Below are 17836 nucleotides of genomic sequence, written 5' to 3'. Positions count from 1 at the left end.
AAAAATTTGGATTTGAATGAAGGATTTCACGCACATTTATTTTCATTTCACCAAGCTTAGCCACAGTGAGCAAATAAACTGATTATAGAATATGTCACTGAAGAATCTTTTGTTATTTAAGACAGTGCAATTATCTCAATGCACATAATAAAAATAAAGAATATGGCAATAACAGATCCCAAATACAAAAATTAAAAATAAATTTTACCGTAATAATTACATTTACATAATTTCGTTCAATGACAATGTGAAGGGTCAGCAGAAAATGAACAAAACACACCTTTTATTGCCTTTTTTTATTGCAAGTTTCTACTGTAGCATATCATATTTTATATATATTGTATGTGTGTTGTTAACATAAATTAATTAATCATTTCTTGCGTCATTAAATACTACTAAACACAAAAACAACCTTAAAAAGTTTCGTGTGATGCTTACTTTTGTCTTCAAACGTCTTCTTTAACTGTCAAATTGCACCAAAATAACTAAATATGTGGCGACGGCCACGAACGTCTGAAACCAATAGAATAAGTATAAAGTTGGAATGTGTAATTTTTGTACATGTAATTCATATCGCAGATTTAGGATTTCGATTTTGTTGAATTGAAGTTGTCCGATTGTGCGTCAGTCTGTGAAGATTTTTTCCTCAAGAAAATTAAATAACAACAATAAATAATTATACTTGCACTCAATGCATGTGATGGAAACTGAAAAAAATGGAATGTGTATCATTTTTTGTGGCACGTTTCAGAAACACTTCAAGGTCTACACCAAATTGGTTGAGAGAGGCTTGAGATGATGATGATGATGATGAATATTTTCGGAACTTTCAACTAAAATTATTTGAGTTAATGCCCTAAAACCTTCTCAATCAACAAAAGGATGTAAGTGCTATGGAGATACGCTCTTTTGCTGGTATTTTTTTGTATCGGCTAAGAACCCGACGCTGACCATGGTTCGACATGCTCTTGGCCGGTTTTCTACTTTGGTTTATTTACTCGTAGGTATACTTACGTTGAACACTAAAGTAGCGTCTAGTGCAAAATACCCGTAAGCTGTCATTTGAGTTTCTTGATAAAACATCAGAGAGGAGAAATGCTGCACCTGCAACAAACCATCGATAAACAGTTCATAACGGTTAGTTACATATCACGTGTTTTGTTCTTACACAAATCTACGTACTTCAGCAATCATTTGCATGCTTTCAGTGGGTATACGGAGTAACGTTTGTCCAATTTTGTTTTCCTGGAAAATAAAATCTGTATTCACTACACGATCGTTTTTAAACATCAAATTTATTACAATAATTGAATGTTTCCTACATACCTCATTTTCTATTACCGTTCCCGGAAAAGATATAGCGTACATTTTCAACGTTTGGTATATTATCCAGTGTAACGAGTAAATTATGTTAATTACTTTAAATGTGCCTGTTTTTATAAGTCCACGGTATAGCTCATGACATTCAGTAAGGACAGTGTGGAATGCCTGCAGGGTGACGATCATTAAAATTGCCTGAAAGGCTGTATTTATCTCTCGTTTTATCTCCAATGTCTTCTTGTAGGCCAGTTCCAATTGGCTGACAGTGTTCCGAAATCGTTTAGGTTTTACTCTAACGAAGCCGATGTTGCTAAGTTTATCATTATCAGCAAGCGTTCCACATTGATGCTCGATGTTTTTCAACAAGCTAGCCACCATCAGCCCCATGACATTATAAAATCCTACTAGGCCACTTGGCACCATCTCTGGTAGTATAACGGACACTGTCGCCCATACGCCTGATTTATTTATGCAACCCAAAATTGAATATCCTCCGATGAGCATAACTAACCACCCGAGTATAAGGGTCCAGGTCATAAACCGAAACTGCTTGAGTAAGTGTTTCGCATCACTATTGGCTAATTCAGTCCAAGTCAACGCCACTGCTGTTAAATTTTTAATATGAAGATGTCTATAATAGTAAATGCAAAAGTAACTCACAATAGTAATAGTTATAAGCAGAACAGTTTCAATCAGGTAATTTATATGTGACATGGAAAAAGATGCTACTTCGCTAATGTCTAGAGCCAAAATTATGCTTAAACTGAATATCATTATTAATGTGCATATTGAATTTATTACAATCGATTCCTGTTTTACATTTGAAAATTTTCCTTTTGGGAAGGTAATTGAGCAAGGAAACAATCCCATCAACAAAAGTAAAACGTAGAGAGGTTTAAATATTTCAATCAGGTTTGATTCATCGGCATCATCTGATCGCCATCGAGACCAATGCTTCTTTACGCGCGAAAACATGCTGCTACTGGTTCCAAAGCGACTTCTAGTTACTACTGAAAAAGGTTTGATAATGACAACCAGCAATGTAAAATATTTATCTGAAACATGTCATTAAAAACGTATCATCGAGGTTGTTTCAAAAAATATGTAATGGATGTCCTCCTGTCCTTTACATTTACAATTGCCATGTTATGACTAAATTTAAGGCCATAGGCGAGTGTAATAAATGAATAACTAAGTATACGGAACATGACTATGCAGCAAATGTAACATTACTAATGAGTCGTTTAAAATGCTAGATAATTAAACATAGTTATCTCAGTATTGTAAAATAGGTACAGTCGAGGAAACTGAATCGCGTACCTTTTCATAATCAGTTTCGCTATGATTTCTTTGGCAGATGTCAATTTGGCGGATCTCAACATCATATACAGGTTACTTACAGTCAAGGAAATCCACGTACACAGGGTGGAAACCTTTGTGCTACTAATGTCATGTTGACTTGACATCACCTACATCTGTCAAAGAAATCATAGCGAAATTGATTACCTATGAAAAGGTTCCACCCTGGTTTTTCAGTTTCCTTGACTGTACAAATATTATATCAAAAACTCCTTTGTGCGACTAATGCATAACTTTTTAGTAATAATTATATAGGTAATCCGATTTGGTTTTCTGTTTTTTGTTTAATGGTATTCCATAATAGCTAGTTACCTCAAAAAAAACCTATGGATACGGAAAATACATAGGGAAAATAGAGTATGATTTTTTTACCTACCGAAAATTTACCTTCGCCGGTTGTTTTTGTTGAAATGTTGTCAAACACACAGCGATATAACGTTACACTTATTGTATTTTACGTAATCCAATGTCATTGTTTTCCGTTCACAGTTTAATCTTATCTGATTTGTAGGTATACAAAAGATTTACAAACTTTTATTTGATTTATAAAATTAAATGCATATTTCTACTACCATATTGCCACGAAAAAACCTGACCAATCTATATTTTATTAAGTATTGTTGCACGCGATGTGTGGCACATAATTATATCCATGACAAACTGTCGGTTTCAGAGTTCTGCAAATATTGCTAGAGTGACTAATTCTGTCTTAATTTTAACGTATCTAAAATTAATTGATAAACTAGTAATATCTATTTACTACTGATGAAACTCTTGAAGCAAATTGTTTATGACTTGTAACCTCGGCTTGTGTCGACACGCCTGTTATATTATTATTATTATTGGTTGGTTAGTCATCATCAGAATAATCTAAACTGTCATGTTTAAGGATATGCCTGGATTAATCAAACATGAAACAAGGCGTATCGACCGTAAGATAATTTAAAAGAACTCTGAATCTTACCTAGTTCACAAGGCCTGGAGGCAAGCACAGGTTCTATCTATGTGCTTCGGTATACCTTTGCAAGGTCTGCGTTCACCTATCTGCGTACATAAAATATATCATTGATACCTACTGTCTTTCGTGTCACTAATAGGTGTTGCAACAGGGAATTATGACAGCGTTACTCATGTAGTATCTATAAGTGTTACTTAATCAGTGGGGCAGTATGGAGTCAAGTGTGACTAGTTAAGGGAACTTTAAGGGGGGGCAGAAAGAATGTTACAGTCATCGGTAGTAACTTATCCTGTCATGGACGTCTGGTCCGTTGGCTAATGTTGGTAAGCCATAAGCAATGCGAAACAAGATCACTTTCTCTGATTACTGCCTTACTGTCTAATCCCTTGGATCTATGCAAATAGCCTAGCTCTCAACAGGTTCTTACCGTTTACATGGGAAGTTGGAGGGAGAGGATGCCTAAGCCCCTTCCAAGTCTTACACCTTATACTAATATAACTTGGGGCTCTCTAGTGCACTTAGTACTATGGATTGCCTGAACCAACAGGTATAGGAACCTACAAACTACTTAAATGTATGTAAGCCTACAGGTTCTTACATACACTAAAGATAACTTCACTATATATATTTCCGGTAGCCTGGCTTTATACCGGTTCTTATTTTACGCTAGACATATCGTCACTATGGAGGTTTCTGGTAGCCTGGCTTAGTACAGGTTCTTACGTGAGTACATACACAACAAACACATGGATCAGGAAACTGGGAAACAGACACAATGAGACAAAAACAGAATAATGTTGCATACATTTAGAGAGAGAGATATATAAGAATAGTAACATATAAAATGCATTAAGCTTCGCGACACGATCGTCATGACAGCTTGTAACCGTAACCGAGTACAAATCGCCGTCTGACAAGCAAAACTCACAAAAAATTCTGTCACTGCTCTTCAAAAAGTCTTATATAATTAATAGAGATACGATGCTAGCTTTGATGTAAGTAGGTATTTGGTACTTAGTGTGGTACTTAGTGACTTTTGCTTGTCACTCGACGAAATACATTATAGTTATAGCACTTAAAAAATACAAAATGTAATCTTTGTACTTGTGTTCCCATCCAAACTCGCCTACTGTATTTCCTTGACATTCAATTGGGTCATATGCATAAGGAATATTATTTCTTTATGCAAAGGACACGATAACGGTAGAAAAAATAATAATCGTTTACACCACCTTGAATAATAATAGTGGTTAAAACATAACTAAATGTACACTGTTCGGTACGTATTTTACCTTCAAAGAAAACAGTCATATATTAGAACTCGTGGAACTCTTACAACAATGTTAACATTATTACGAAAATATTTTTCACCTTTCGTTCGTCAAAATGAACAACTAGATTTATTACAAAGCTTCAAACCCTTATACATTTTAGTTTCAGCACTCGGGTTGTTTCCACGTTCTATCAAATTTCCCAATGGCAAGAATAATTTAATAGTCCTATTCCAATCACCAACCATAAATTTAGCTTGCACTTTATTAGTACCAGTCGTAATATGCGTGTTTTATACCTTTCATATGATAGAATTGGGTGTCACAGACGAAAGAAATAACATCAACATCACGATGTACGAATTGATTAAAACTAATTATAATATTCAATTATCCTCTCAGTTAATAGTGAGCACGGTCATTTTTATTTGTGCATTTAAATATCAGAGCTTGTACATCATCATTTTAAACAAAATTGTCGGATCTTGGGCAGAATTTCCGAATATCACTAGCGGCAGCAACGTCATTCTTGGACGACTGAGAGTTCAAGTTAACTGCGCAGTTCTTGGCTCTCTCTTCATAGCTCTGATCCTTCAGTTTGCCGTCACATACACAGGAAGTGTCTCAGCCTGGAAAACTTTATTGAAATATTTGAGTTTTGTCCTACCAGAACTGATACAATTCACATGTGTGGCATTTTACTTTGCCATGATATTGATGGTTGTTGCTTTGCTGAAAAATATTGAAGAGCATTTCAGAATACTTGTATACATAAAAAGGATAAGAGGCATGGGGAACGATTACGTTGGGGTGGAGTTAGGGCCACTGCCAACGTCCCTGTGTCAGCTACGGGGCGTGTATGCGCGCACGCTGGCAGCTAAGCGGCAGGTTAACGCAGCCTTCCAGGCGCCGCTGCTACTCATTCTGGCGCAGAGCTTCCACGCCCTCGTCAGCAATGCCCATGCTCTGTACAACGAATTGAATTTGAAAAACAGCTTTAATAATCACGACTTGCTCGAAAGCTGCTGTTGGAGTTTCTACCAAATAATGAAGTTTTATGTAATAGGAAAATCAGGTGCATTATTAAAATTACAGGTAAACCTATCAATACAGATGCGGTGTTTTTCACATTCTCTGCATTTGTTATGAAGGGTATGATTTTGCTTTCCTTGCAGAGAAATAGAATTGGGCGTGCTCTCTATGAAATATCAACTGGGTTGAATGGAGATATCGCACTTCATTTGGAAGTAAGTACCTAGTTAAAAGAAAAAAAACTGACTATCGAAAACCTTTAAACAAAAGCTAAAAATTAAATACAAATCTAGTAGTCTAGAACTCTAATGAGTTACATAAAGTTCAAGAATTGGGACCCATCACTGGGAAATTTTGAGCTGGTCACAATCTTGCATGACACGAAGCCACTTAAAACGACACCTAGACTTCCAGAAAAAAAAATGTTTTTAAAGCAGATGTAAATATGTCAATTTCTTTGCACCTTATCTAATAACCTCTGTTAAAAAAAATAAACTCAGCTGGATACCTCCATGAAAACAGTATTATCTTCAAAGCCATTCGGCCCAGACCTAGTACAGTCACCTGCATTCATATCTGCCACAGCGAAGCGTGCAAAAATCTCTGACATGTCCTACCGGCCCTAGAATAGCCTTCTGAGTCCTGACATTTTTTAACAAACTTAGCGCTTAATGGTTGACCTGCTTTGTTATTTTGGATATTATTTCAAAATTCATAGAATTCTTTATTCGATGAACAATTTGTACTATATGAAGTACATTCAGTCGTTATTCTTAGTGTTATTTGGTTCTTTATAAAGTACGCGAGGATTCAGGAGGATAGAGTCGTATCAGATGTTTATGCAAACTTTGTTGTATCAGATATTGGTGCTGGTAACTGTATCAAATGAAACCTGTCTTTGTTTTACAGATTCAGCACTTTACAACTTTGATGTCGTTTCATCCGACGGAAATTAATCTCTTCGGCTTCTTTCCTTTGGAATCCTCTCTTGTCTTCAACGTGAGTTAAAATATTTGTCGTGCCATGAGTTATCCATGGGCGTGAAAATTAAACATCAAATTTATAAAGATCATTTTTTTTCAGGCACTGGTATCGTCAGCCACATATTTAGTGATTTTAGTGGAGTTCGACAAAACTACTTAAAATAATCATTAATGTTAGCTCTCTGCAATGAAAAGTTACGTAGGTAATTTTCCATTGCATTTAATACTTTTGAATAAAGTATTTTTTCTTTACTTTTATGGTTGATGAGTTTATGTACTTAGTAATCCTCAAAAGCGAATTTTAAGCGTCTAAAAACTAATTTATTGAGATGTCATGTATTGTACTTGTAGAATGCTTTTAATGTTGTCAAAAAGGCGTGTAAAATTTTAGAGTGGCGTACCTACCTATACCCCTAAGTCCCAATGGGTACTGTATTTTTTAACTGCAACATGTAAGTAAACACTGCATGATGCATGTTGTCTTTATATTTGCAATATTTCTCGGCAGGATAGATAATTCACTGTCAGATGTATTAAGTGCTGACGTAGCACTCAAATTCAAATACTGCCCAGTTACCTCAGCAGACGTGGAACGGTATTTTTCCACTTATAAAAATATTATGAGTACTTGAAGACACAATTTTAATACTTTCTGAACATTTGGAATAGTATCTCATTGATAGAATGAGAAATATTTATTAGTTAACATCTACTAGGATATGTAACCTAAATACCTATGTAGTTATTAAAATACTGTCGATACTTAGTTTTTAAAATGAATAAAAACTAAAGACCTTCTTAATTTAATGTTACGTATTTTGGTAACTTTGATATTTCTAGCATATGAGCATGCTATAGCATATAGCAAGCATAGCACCGTGACGCAGAGCGCGCGTTGAAACCAAAGACGGTCGCATTGCCGGCCAGCGGCCTGCAAAGTTGTATGAAATCTCTTTGCAGGCCGCTAGAGTGACCGCGCGCAGGCAGGCGAGCCGCAGCGCCTGCATCGCGATACTTCTCAGCCTATTATTTGTAACACAACGTCAATATTTCATGTCATCTTTGAGAAAAATAGTTTAGTAAAATGGGTTATTTTCAGTAAGCCGCAGAAGTTTCTATGTGTAGGTATTATTGGCAGAATAAGTATCCTAAAAAAATAAATACTTCCCAAAGTTACTATTCCTCGCGGACGAAGTCGCGGGCAAAAGCTAGTTAATAATAAATTAAGCTACTGACATTATCGCTTCATTTATTTCACACGCTTCTAAACAAGCGCCTGACTTTGCATTTGAATCAATTAAGCAGGTTAACGATGTATTCTTGTTTGCGGAAATATTTTTCACCATTTGTGTGTCAGAACGAAGAATTAAGTTTGTTGCAAATTTTCAAACCTCTATATATTTTACTTTCGGCTGTCGGACTGTTTCCTAGTGCCATCGAATTTTCCAACGGAAAGGAGAACTACATTGTCGCATTCAAATCTTCACCAATTAATTTAGTGCCTACGCTGTTGATTACTACAATAACTTGCATATTTTTTTATCTTCACATGCAAGTATTAAGTGTCGTTAGCGAGAATAACTACTTGACAAGTGACCCCATGACTTTAGCTAATTACGTTACTAACTTGGTTATTACGTTACTAGTTGTTTTTATTATTTATATTAACGCGTTTAAGAATAGAAGGTCGTACATAACAATTTTAAATGAAATGGCCGGCTGCTGGGCCGATTTATCAAAAAGTACCACAAACGATATCAGTCGTTTGCGAGTCCAAGTAAACTGCTTGGTTCTTGGATCTCTAATAGTGATGTTAATCGTGCAGTTAGTAATTACATTCACTGAAGGTGATCCTACGTATATGATAGCAATGATAACTATGAGTTTTAATTTACCAGAGATGATACAATTTACCGTGTTGGCATTTTATTTTACCATGATCTTAATGATTACTACTATACTGAAAAATATTGACGAGCATTTAGCGATGATTGCTCGTGGAAGAATAGTGAGTGGTATGGGGAATGACTACGTGGGATTGAAGATAGAGTCATCACTGGAGTCGCTGCGTCGGTTGCGGGGCGTGTATGCGCGTGCGATGGTCGTCAAGCGGCAAGTCAACGCAGCTTTCCAGGCACCTCTGCTGTTCATTCTAGCGCAGAGTTTTCACGCCCTAGTAAGCGATGCACACGGCTTATACCACATAGTTATTATAAGTGAAGATTTCACTACACACAACGTGGTTGAAGAATGCTTTTGGGTCGTTTATCAGCTGATCAAGTATCATATTTTAGGTTATGCAAGTGCTTTATTAGAAATGCAGGTAAATATTTTAAGTAGGTGAACGTGTTATTGTTGTATAAAATCAATGAAAAAAAAATTTGCTTTTACCATAACTTCAGTGACTACAAAACTAAAGCCTACTATGATAGGTAGTAGCTAAAAGTTAGGTAATGTCTTACAAAATCAGTTTTGCAATATTAGCATAATTTTGGTTCCTAATTGGTAAATTTTGGCTAAACGTCAAGTAGCTTAACTACTCGTAGTTCAGCTATCCTTTTTTTCAGTGTAAAATGGTTTGATCCACATATTTTTTTAATAAATTGCAGGCAAACAAAATTGGCCGTACTCTATACGATAATTCGGCATACGGAAAAGAACAAATACAATGTAAATCCTCAACCGATATAATTGAACAGATATCACTTCATTTGGAAGTAAGTAGTATAAAAGAGGTAAGTACCTGCTCTCTTTTGTATGAACATATTATGTTAGAAAATAATGAAAATAAGTCACATTTTTCGGACATTTAACAGGTCTTTCCGCATAAAACGGTCATTTTTGTTTTAAAAATCCAAAAAGGAGTCTCCTTCATGGAGAATTTTCTTTTATCAATGTTTTATTAGTTAAGTTCCCTTCTAGTTATGGCTACAAATAAGCGCTTGTGGTATGACGGTGTTCTTTGAATCCGGCTAAGCGGTTACTGCTGGCCGATACCTACTTTGAGCGACGTTTGCCAGCTGTGCGTGATTTTATACGGTCAACTCGTAGAAGAGTTAATGTAGTGTAGGCCAGATCTAGCATCTCGAAATTATTAAAAAAAAACATTGAACAAAATGGATGTGCTAGAAACCCCGTATAGGTACGTACCGAAAAAATTCAAACCCGCCTAACGTACTACGTCCAATTGAAAAGAATTCGGCCAATCTGAAACGACGCATGTAGGTACGCAAATAATTTTCCACCTACAACCATAAACACCTAAAAAAAAAATTAATGAAATCGGAGTTGAAAAAAATGCCAACATCCACGTATACGGCGGCCATAAAGAAAGTGCCAGAAAACTATCGAAAAGCAGCCCGGATGGGACCATTTTTTTTTACATTCAATTTTATTTATTCTGTGTTAATATAGGCACTCATATTACAAATAAATACATATTTTGCTAAACTAATTTAATTAAAGAGTAAGTAATGTAAATAATCATAATACATTTCATTAAATAGCGAATTAAACTTTGTCCAAATTTCATTCCGCATACGTTACATAATGTTGGCTGTTTTTTTCTCTCTGTACATAGATATACTTACAGGAATTGCTCATTTTAATTAACGGGATAATTATTACGTTTACATTTTAAATACAGATTCAACACTTCTCGGCTTTGATGAAATTTCAGAACACCCAAATTACAATCTACGGCCTCTTTCCACTTAAATCTTCACTGTTATTTAATGTGAGTTTCATAAATTTAATTACCTGCTTAAGTAATCTGAATAAAGTTAGTTCTTTTTCTTTTTAGCATGTAAACTCTTTATCGTACAAAATAAACATTAAGTACAGTAATCTGATTATTATTATGCTCTGAGGCATTTTTTTTTGAAGGAACGAATTTATTTTTCAGCTAATAGCATCAGCTGCTATCTACTTGGTGATTTTGGTGCAATTTGATAATAATCAATAAACTTGCAGTAAGGCTCTCGTGTACGTGAGTGAGAAACAAGCAAGAGGCTGGCTTTATCACAAGTGACAACCTTCCGCAGCACTGATAACACTACGCATCACAAAATGTATCAGTACGCCTAACCAATTGTTTCAATTATATGTTCATCTTCCAAATAAAGTATCATATTTCACGAACTAAAGTTTATTGAACCCATTCAATTCATTTCATTTCATTTCTTTCTTTCTTTCGTTGCAGCGAAGCTACAAGTTTTTTTGCTGACGTACTTATTCTTGACTGTCCTTACATTGTCATCAAAACTACATTTCGGTACCAAATTTCAAGTCGCTGCCATTAACTGTTGACGAGTTCCATCCCGCGGAGATGATCCCGGCCGGACTACGAGTATCAGGATGTTAGATTATTGTATTGTCCGTCACCAGATTTACATAAGTATGCCATAATTCAAATCAATCCGACTACAAATAGTGGGTAAAATTTATCTGCCGAGATTTGACCCATCATACAAATAAATAAACAGGGTAAGCTAAGTTAAAGCTTGTAAAAAGCTATCTTAGCTAGTATCATTCACAATTATGTTCTTGTATATAGATTCAATAGATTACACAGCAGTAAAATAGATATGTTATGTAAATAATTAAATAGGGTATGATTATTACCGATACTGTCACTCCATTTACCTATGTCACTGCCACCAAACGAGTACTAGACCGTGGATTATTTGAATCATTCCGCAATGTTCTCTTTATTACGAAAATATTTCTCACCTTTTGTGCGTCAGAAAGAAGAACTTAGTTTACTACAAATGTTCAAACCTTTGTACTTTCTACTTGCGGGAATAGGATTGTTTCCTAGTGCCATTGAATTTCCCAGCGGATATAGAGGCCACACCGTCGTACTCAAATCTTCATCAATTAATTTAGCATGCACCTTTCTGAATGCTACAATAACTTGCATTTTTTTTTGTCTCCATATGCAAAAATTATTCAGTGCCGCTAGTAAGAACAACTCCTTTACAAAAGACCCGATGACTTTAGCTAATTACAGTACTAACTTGGTTATTGAAGTACTAGTGGCTATAATTGTTTATATTTGCGCGTTTAAGAATAGGTGGTCGCACATCAATATTTTAAATGAAATCGCCGGCTGCTGGGCAGATTTATCAAAAAGTACCAGAAGCGTCATACTTGGGCCTTTGCGAGTCCAAGTTAACTGCGTGGTTCTCGGGTCTCTTTTAGTGATGTTGATTATACAGTTGACCGTTACATTCATTCAACGTGTCTCTCTATATAACAAAGCATTGGTAGCTATAACTTTTAACTTTCCGGAGATGTTACTGTTTACGGTGATAGCATTTTATTACGTCATGATCGTAATGATTGTTGCTTTACTGAAAAATATTGACGAGCATTTGATGATGATTGCCCGCATGAGAATGGGGAACGACAATATGGGGCTAAAACCAGGGGCATCCTTGAAGTCGCTGCGGCAGCTGCGGGGCGCGTATGGGCGTACGATGGCCGCCAAGTGGCAAGTCAACGCCGCTTTCCAGGCTTCTCTACTGTTTATTCTGGCGCTAACCTTCCACTCCCTCGTTTGTGATGCCCATGGCTTATACCACATAGTTGCCTTCCATAATGACGTCACGACACTGAACATGGTTGTGGAATCTTTTTGGGTCTTTTACCAGGTGGCCAAATTTTATGTTATAGGTTATTCAAGCGCTTTATTAAAACTGCAGGTAAATCAATCAAGTTAATATTATTGTTGATAGAGATAAATAATATAAATAATAGTTGGAGTGCTATATATTTTTTTATTTCTGCAGGTAAATAAAATTGGCCGCACTCTTCATGATATCTCGGCAAATATAAATAAAGATATCATAGAATGTAAATCCTCGGCTGATATAAATAAAGAGATAACAATTCATTTCGAAGTAAGTAGAGTAAAAAAACCGGCCGAGAGCGCGTCGGACAAGCCCGAAATAGGGTCCCGTAGCCATTACGAATAAATTAAGTAATATTTTTCTAAGGATTTCGTATTTTGTAGAGAATATTCCAAGTTTAGGTATATTTTATACCTTAGGCTGCTATTTACTCTTAAACGTGCTTTAAGTACTAATAACTCTCAAGAAAACTTAACCGTTACGGTTTAGCTTGTAAGTTTGATAAACTTACTACCATCCCGAATTTTTTCAAATTTTCCCACCCACCGGTTAAGACTTTAGGGAGGGGGGCGCTCGATTTTAATGAAAATTTGCACTTTAAAGTTGAATATTTTGCAAACAAATCACTGAATCGAAAAATTGTTTTTCACCTCAGCACCTCAAACAGACAGGTTTTGCTATGAGAAATCAGTGAGCAAAATCGCATTTTGCTCACTCCGTGAGACAAAGTAACTTTTTAATTTTTTTTTTTAAATGCTGAGTACAGTGTTGGGTCTACTCACTGAATTCCAAATATTTTAACTTTACTTTACTGAACTGAACTTTACAAACTTAAATTAAATTTTTGGTATTAAAAATATATCGAAATATTTCCAAAATGTAAATTTTCCCGATCTTTTAATAAAGTATGCAACCTCGTTGCACGAAAGCCGCTTCTCTTGTTTTTTTTTTATAAAAGAATTCCGTATACTGCCTCTACAGTTGGAATAATTATTTGTTAAATTGAATGAATTTTTATCAAATCTATTTATGTTTATGTAAATATAATTTAATTTGTAAATCTTAATAAAATACATAATTAAAGGTTTAATAACATTTATAAAAATATACGTTTATTGTTCAACCTTTTTATTGACCCCAAGATGAGGCTTTTTGCAGTATTAAAAAATAAGTGTGACATTAGTACAAGAAGTTCTTACAATGCATGTTATGAGTATGAGATTTGTATTGTATCTACTCGACACTTTTTTATGGTTTTAAATGTGATTATTATATCTCTTTCTTAATAATCGGATTCTATTTAAAAAAAATGTATTTGTTTTGTAAACAGGTAGGTATATGTGGTTTTATTCTTATGTTACATTTAAATTATTTTCTCGCTGCTGAGGTGAAAAATTGTATGTGTCACACGAGACCAAATTTTTTTTGCATCTCGTGTATTTGAATCCCTTGCTGCTTTCAGGATTCTAACCTAGAATCACTCGCTGACGCTCGTGATTCAATTATAGAATCCTTCGCTTGCTCGGGATTCAAAATCAACACTCGCAACAAAAAACAACTTTGCTCTCTTGTTGCACAAATAACTATTAGCAACCCCCATGCAAATGGTTTTAAAAGACCTATATCCAACGATACCCCATACTACAAGGTTGGATGAGAAAAAAAACTACCCCCACTATGACTATGGGCGGTACCCTTAAAAAATTTTTTTTTAGTTTTTATTGTTCCTACCGTTTTGTCGGCAAACTTTACATATACATTCTTGCAAAATTACAGCTTTCTAGCATTGATAGTCCCAGACAGACAGACATCGCGAAACTATAAGACTCTCTCTTGTACCTAGTATCGGTACACTCGTAGGTTTCGAGCATGTATTATATATAGATAATTGGCATTATTCATATTTTACCGATGTAACCTGATTCAAAAACCATTTCCTGGGATAGGGTTTTTGAACACTTTTGTTCTATTCTGATCCAAAAATACTTGAGGGTTGAGAAATTATGGCCAAAAAGTAAAGTTGTTCCTCTTCACGGAATTGCCTTTTAAATTATTCTATATTCCTTTTTGGTGAGTTTTCTATATGTAATGTATTTATTAATGTGTATAGAATATCCGGTCTAGTTTCAGGAATAAATTCATTTAATTTAATATTAACATAAGATTGTTGCCTTCCTAGGCCTTCTCCATGTGGCGTTCGATTTTCCCTTCCTATAAATATTCAAGAATTGCGCATTTAAAGTAACAGGATATGACTTTATTTTACCAACAGATCCAACACTTTGTTTCTTTGATGAAATTTCAAGACAGCGAAATCACAATCTATGGCCTCTTTCAACTTAAATCTTCACTGTTATTTAGTGTAAGTACCTACTTCCTTAATCAGATTCATTACTTGCGTAATCTATTTTTTTTTTACTCTTGGAGGGAAGTGAAATGGGTACTAACAGGTACAGTAAAACAATAACGTAAAATATAATTTATGTTCCAGGTAGTTGCATCAGCTGTCACGTACTTGGTGATTTTGGTGCAATATGATGGTGGTCAATGAACTTGAAGTAAGATTCTTTCTTACCTCAAAAACAAGGAAAAATCTGGTCTTATCAATCACTCGACCTACCGCAGCGGAGATAACATTACGACGCATCATGAAATATATATGACAGCCTTATATCGGCCAAAAGTCGTCTACCGCTGGACAAAGGTGTCCTCCACTGAAAAAATGAATAGCTGAACTAGTTAGGCTACTTAACGTTTATCCAAAATTTACTAATTAGGAATCAAAATAAGTAATCCTAATTGCAAAACTGATTTTGGAAGACATCGCCTAACTTTTAGCTACTAGTAAGACTTAATTTGTACCTACCTAGTCACTCTAGTTATGGTACAAGCAACAATTTAGCAAATCTTTTTTTCAGTATCCACAACAATGGGTCCTGCCTTACCCGCATGCAATTGGGTCCTGCGAACATTTGCCAGATCGTTGAAGCGAAAGACGCAGCGTGGGAAGGCCCCCAATAAAGTATATTCACCTATAATAGTATTAAGTTTTTATGTAGGTGTATGTTATATTTAGCATAGTTTTATTTTCATTTAATTATTATTTACCGTTTTCTGTTTTTCTTATTACCTTTACTTTTAAATAAAAAAAAATATGTAGAAAAAAACGTGTTTGTAAACCCCTAAAGTAGTATTAGAGTATCTCTTACTTCTTTCTATTTTAAAGATTGCCTAGATGAGATCGCTCGAAGCAATAAGGCCGCCTATAATTGCTTACCTTGGAAAATTTCTATGCACCTGTGTTTTCTGTACTGCTTACTGTGTCATAGTGTTCAATAAAGAGTCACTGTATGTATTGTACCTCTTCCAAATAAACCATTAGATTTTACGAACTTAAAAAACCATTTTATTTTTGTGTCATTCTGAGAGAGGCAACTGCAAAGGGTTTATTGATGGACTCAAATACTTCGCTTACCCACGACCTTTAAGTACTTGTTTCAATTCATTGATATGGACCTCTGCACAATAACGCCTGATTCAATAAAAAATGTTTTATTGATGTTCCGTGCTTCACAACTGAAATAAGTTTTTGTTATAAAAAAAAAAACATTTTAGTACGAGATTTTATGCTCTGACTGTAGTTTTTGTTGACTGTATTGGAATTGTCACCCAAACTACAGATCCGTACCGAGTTTCAAGTCGATGCCATTAACCGCTAACCTAACCTAACCTGACCACGAAATAGCGCACTTTTGCGACAAAACTGTGCTATCTCCAGGTTATAGGATTGCTACCGAACTATTCAAGTACGCCAAATTTCAGTTCGTTCGAAAGATAAGCGATAGGCAGGGCTACTACGAAACTCGAAACTCGAAGTTCGTATCGTACCGTCCCTCTCGCTCTCGTATTCAATAGTATAAGTGTCAGAGGGACCGCACGACACGAACTTCGAGTTTCGAGTTTCGTAGTAGCCCTGAGGGCGCCTATTGCTTGTCTTAATTCGAGGAAACTGTATCATATACCAGGGTGGAAACTTTGTGCTACTGATTTACTGATGAATGACGAATCAACTTTGTGAGTTCGTTCTGTCGACTCACTCACGTGTTTCAGGGATTTTTACCAAATTAATTAAACAAATTTGGTTAAATGAAAATGCTAACTAGTTGCTTTTTTGTGGCTGATTTCGTCATTTCATAAAAAACGAATTCAGGGATTTGATCAAATGACTCATTTCTTGAAGGCAAATGAAAAAATAATTCGCCATTTTTAAATCCTGCGTAATTGATTCATATTTCTTAGAGATTTGTTTAAATCTTTGTTTTAGAAAGAAAGAAAGAAAGATTTATTTTGGCTCCATAAGTACACCTAAAACTAAGACTTAAACTAGCACTAAAACTATGTTACTTGGTGACACGGCAGGATACCAAAAAGGGTCTCCACTCAGCATGTGTTGCCGCACATTATGTGCAGTAACGCTGGTTTTCTGTGGAGCCCAAAGGTTTTAGCTCTAGTCTGTAACCCGTTAAGCGTCCATTTATCCTGGTGATGGTGAAACATTGAAGTTAAAGTAAGAACTGGAGACCAAAGGGCTGGCAGCTATCTCTCTCAACGAATCTCCATCGCCATTCAATGAATGGGAATGCTGCCAGCCTCCTGGGCACCATGCCACGGGGCCTTTTCAACCGACTTCAAAAAAGGAGCGAGGTTCTCAATTCGGGTGTAGGTATGTTTTTTTGTATGTTTGTTACGCGATAAGTCCGCAATTGTGGGCCGAATTTCAAAATTATTTTTTAGTTCTAGAGGAAAAAAAAAGTTTTAAAGGAAAGGGTTCTTCCGAGGTGATCCCATTGACACCAAGTCAGGATCTGATGATGGAATCCTAGAGAAATCGAGGGCAACCCTCGAATTTTTAAAGCACACCTATAGCGATTTTGGCATTTTTAACACCAAGTCAAGTATTTACTTTCAGAAAGTATCATTTGGTGAACTGGACTGGGTTATAAAATAATATAAATATGCCGTGTTTGAACTTAATGGAGTGAGATGTACTTTGGCTACAAATCACTAAAAACAATGAAAAAAAAAATGGAACCGTCTTCAAAAACCTTGAAAATAATTATTAAGTTCGTTAAAAATTTAGTTTTTAGATTATTCTAACATTACATTATCTTTTTACTTCAACTATTTTTCAATTTTTTTTTATTCAAATTAGCAGAGTAACAATTCAGTTTTACAGTTAATAATTAATAAAACAGTCTAATAGCGAAGAGTCTCGACCAA

General features: G+C 35.3%; 4 protein-coding genes across 12 annotated transcripts; 3 read left to right on the top strand and 1 right to left on the bottom strand.

Annotated features, from left to right (window-relative positions):
- Window positions 1–297: 297 nt before the first annotated feature.
- LOC141436901 (gustatory and pheromone receptor 32a-like) lies at window positions 298–4528 on the bottom strand. 7 transcript variants are annotated; one of them, XM_074100012.1, is made up of 6 exons: window positions 4361–4528; window positions 3644–3723; window positions 1327–2375; window positions 1183–1245; window positions 1015–1104; window positions 298–513 (listed from the first exon to the last, which is right to left on the bottom strand). In XM_074100012.1, the coding sequence occupies exons 3-6, from the start codon at window positions 2293–2295 to the stop codon at window positions 460–462; spliced, it is 1176 nt and encodes a 391-aa protein (XP_073956113.1). In that variant the 5' UTR covers window positions 2296–2375; window positions 3644–3723; window positions 4361–4528; the 3' UTR covers window positions 298–459. The 7 variants fall into 7 exon arrangements, with proteins under 7 accessions (XP_073956113.1, XP_073956112.1, XP_073956118.1 ...); XM_074100011.1 differs by having other exon boundaries at window positions 4373–4528; XM_074100017.1 differs by having other exon boundaries at window positions 1327–1925; window positions 4373–4528.
- On the top strand, window positions 4164–7106 carry LOC141437158 (uncharacterized). The gene is made up of 5 exons (XM_074100423.1): window positions 4164–4184; window positions 5311–6003; window positions 6084–6155; window positions 6850–6939; window positions 7024–7106. The coding sequence occupies exons 1-5, from the start codon at window positions 4164–4166 to the stop codon at window positions 7081–7083; spliced, it is 936 nt and encodes a 311-aa protein (XP_073956524.1). The 3' UTR covers window positions 7084–7106.
- A 1086-nt stretch (window positions 7107–8192) lies between these two features.
- On the top strand, window positions 8193–11063 carry LOC141437007 (uncharacterized). 3 transcript variants are annotated; one of them, XM_074100176.1, is made up of 4 exons: window positions 8193–9246; window positions 9533–9640; window positions 10570–10659; window positions 10828–11063. In XM_074100176.1, exons 1-4 carry the CDS (start codon window positions 8236–8238, stop codon window positions 10885–10887), a joined length of 1269 nt encoding a protein of 422 aa, XP_073956277.1. In that variant the 5' UTR covers window positions 8193–8235; the 3' UTR covers window positions 10888–11063. The 3 variants fall into 3 exon arrangements, with proteins under 3 accessions (XP_073956277.1, XP_073956278.1, XP_073956276.1); XM_074100177.1 differs by having other exon boundaries at window positions 9533–9658; window positions 10896–11063; XM_074100175.1 differs by having other exon boundaries at window positions 9533–9658.
- Window positions 11064–11599: 536 nt separating this feature from the next.
- LOC141437157 (uncharacterized) lies at window positions 11600–15754 on the top strand. Its single transcript, XM_074100422.1, has 5 exons — window positions 11600–12628; window positions 12716–12761; window positions 14803–14918; window positions 15048–15114; window positions 15475–15754. The coding sequence occupies exons 1-4, from the start codon at window positions 11624–11626 to the stop codon at window positions 15105–15107; spliced, it is 1227 nt and encodes a 408-aa protein (XP_073956523.1). The 5' UTR covers window positions 11600–11623; the 3' UTR covers window positions 15108–15114; window positions 15475–15754.
- Window positions 15755–17836: the final 2082 nt, after the last annotated feature.

Source organism: Choristoneura fumiferana, chromosome 17, assembly GCF_025370935.1.
Source record: "Choristoneura fumiferana chromosome 17, NRCan_CFum_1, whole genome shotgun sequence".
Classification (NCBI taxonomy): domain Eukaryota; kingdom Metazoa; phylum Arthropoda; class Insecta; order Lepidoptera; family Tortricidae; genus Choristoneura; species Choristoneura fumiferana.
This window is presented reverse-complemented; position numbering and strand designations above follow the sequence as displayed.

Bases quoted from the DNA above. Each gene is read 5' to 3' on its own strand.
- LOC141436901 (XM_074100012.1), bottom strand. From the start codon at position 2,295: ATGTTTTCGCGCGTAAAGAAGCATTGGTCTCGATGGCGATCAGATGAT. The intron at 1,105-1,182 runs GTACGTAGATTT...GGTTTGTTGCAG, and splicing joins GCATGCAAATGATTGCTGAA to GTGCAGCATTTCTCCTCTCT. The intron at 514-1,014 runs GTAAGTATACCT...TATTGGTTTCAG, and splicing joins ACGCTACTTTAGTGTTCAAC to ACGTTCGTGGCCGTCGCCAC.
- LOC141437158 (XM_074100423.1), top strand. From the start codon at position 4,164: ATGGATTGCCTGAACCAACAG. The intron at 4,185-5,310 runs GTATAGGAACCT...TTATCCTCTCAG, and splicing joins TGGATTGCCTGAACCAACAG to TTAATAGTGAGCACGGTCAT. The intron at 6,156-6,849 runs GTAAGTACCTAG...TTTGTTTTACAG, and splicing joins ATATCGCACTTCATTTGGAA to ATTCAGCACTTTACAACTTT.
- LOC141437007 (XM_074100175.1), top strand. From the start codon at position 8,236: ATGTATTCTTGTTTGCGGAAATATTTTTCACCATTTGTGTGTCAGAAC. The intron at 9,247-9,532 runs GTAAATATTTTA...AATAAATTGCAG, and splicing joins GTGCTTTATTAGAAATGCAG to GCAAACAAAATTGGCCGTAC. The intron at 9,659-10,569 runs GTAAGTACCTGC...TTTTAAATACAG, and splicing joins AAGTAAGTAGTATAAAAGAG to ATTCAACACTTCTCGGCTTT.
- LOC141437157 (XM_074100422.1), top strand. From the start codon at position 11,624: ATGTTCTCTTTATTACGAAAATATTTCTCACCTTTTGTGCGTCAGAAA. The intron at 12,629-12,715 runs GTAAATCAATCA...TTATTTCTGCAG, and splicing joins GCGCTTTATTAAAACTGCAG to GTAAATAAAATTGGCCGCAC. The intron at 12,762-14,802 runs ATAAAGATATCA...ATTTAAAGTAAC, and splicing joins TGATATCTCGGCAAATATAA to AGGATATGACTTTATTTTAC.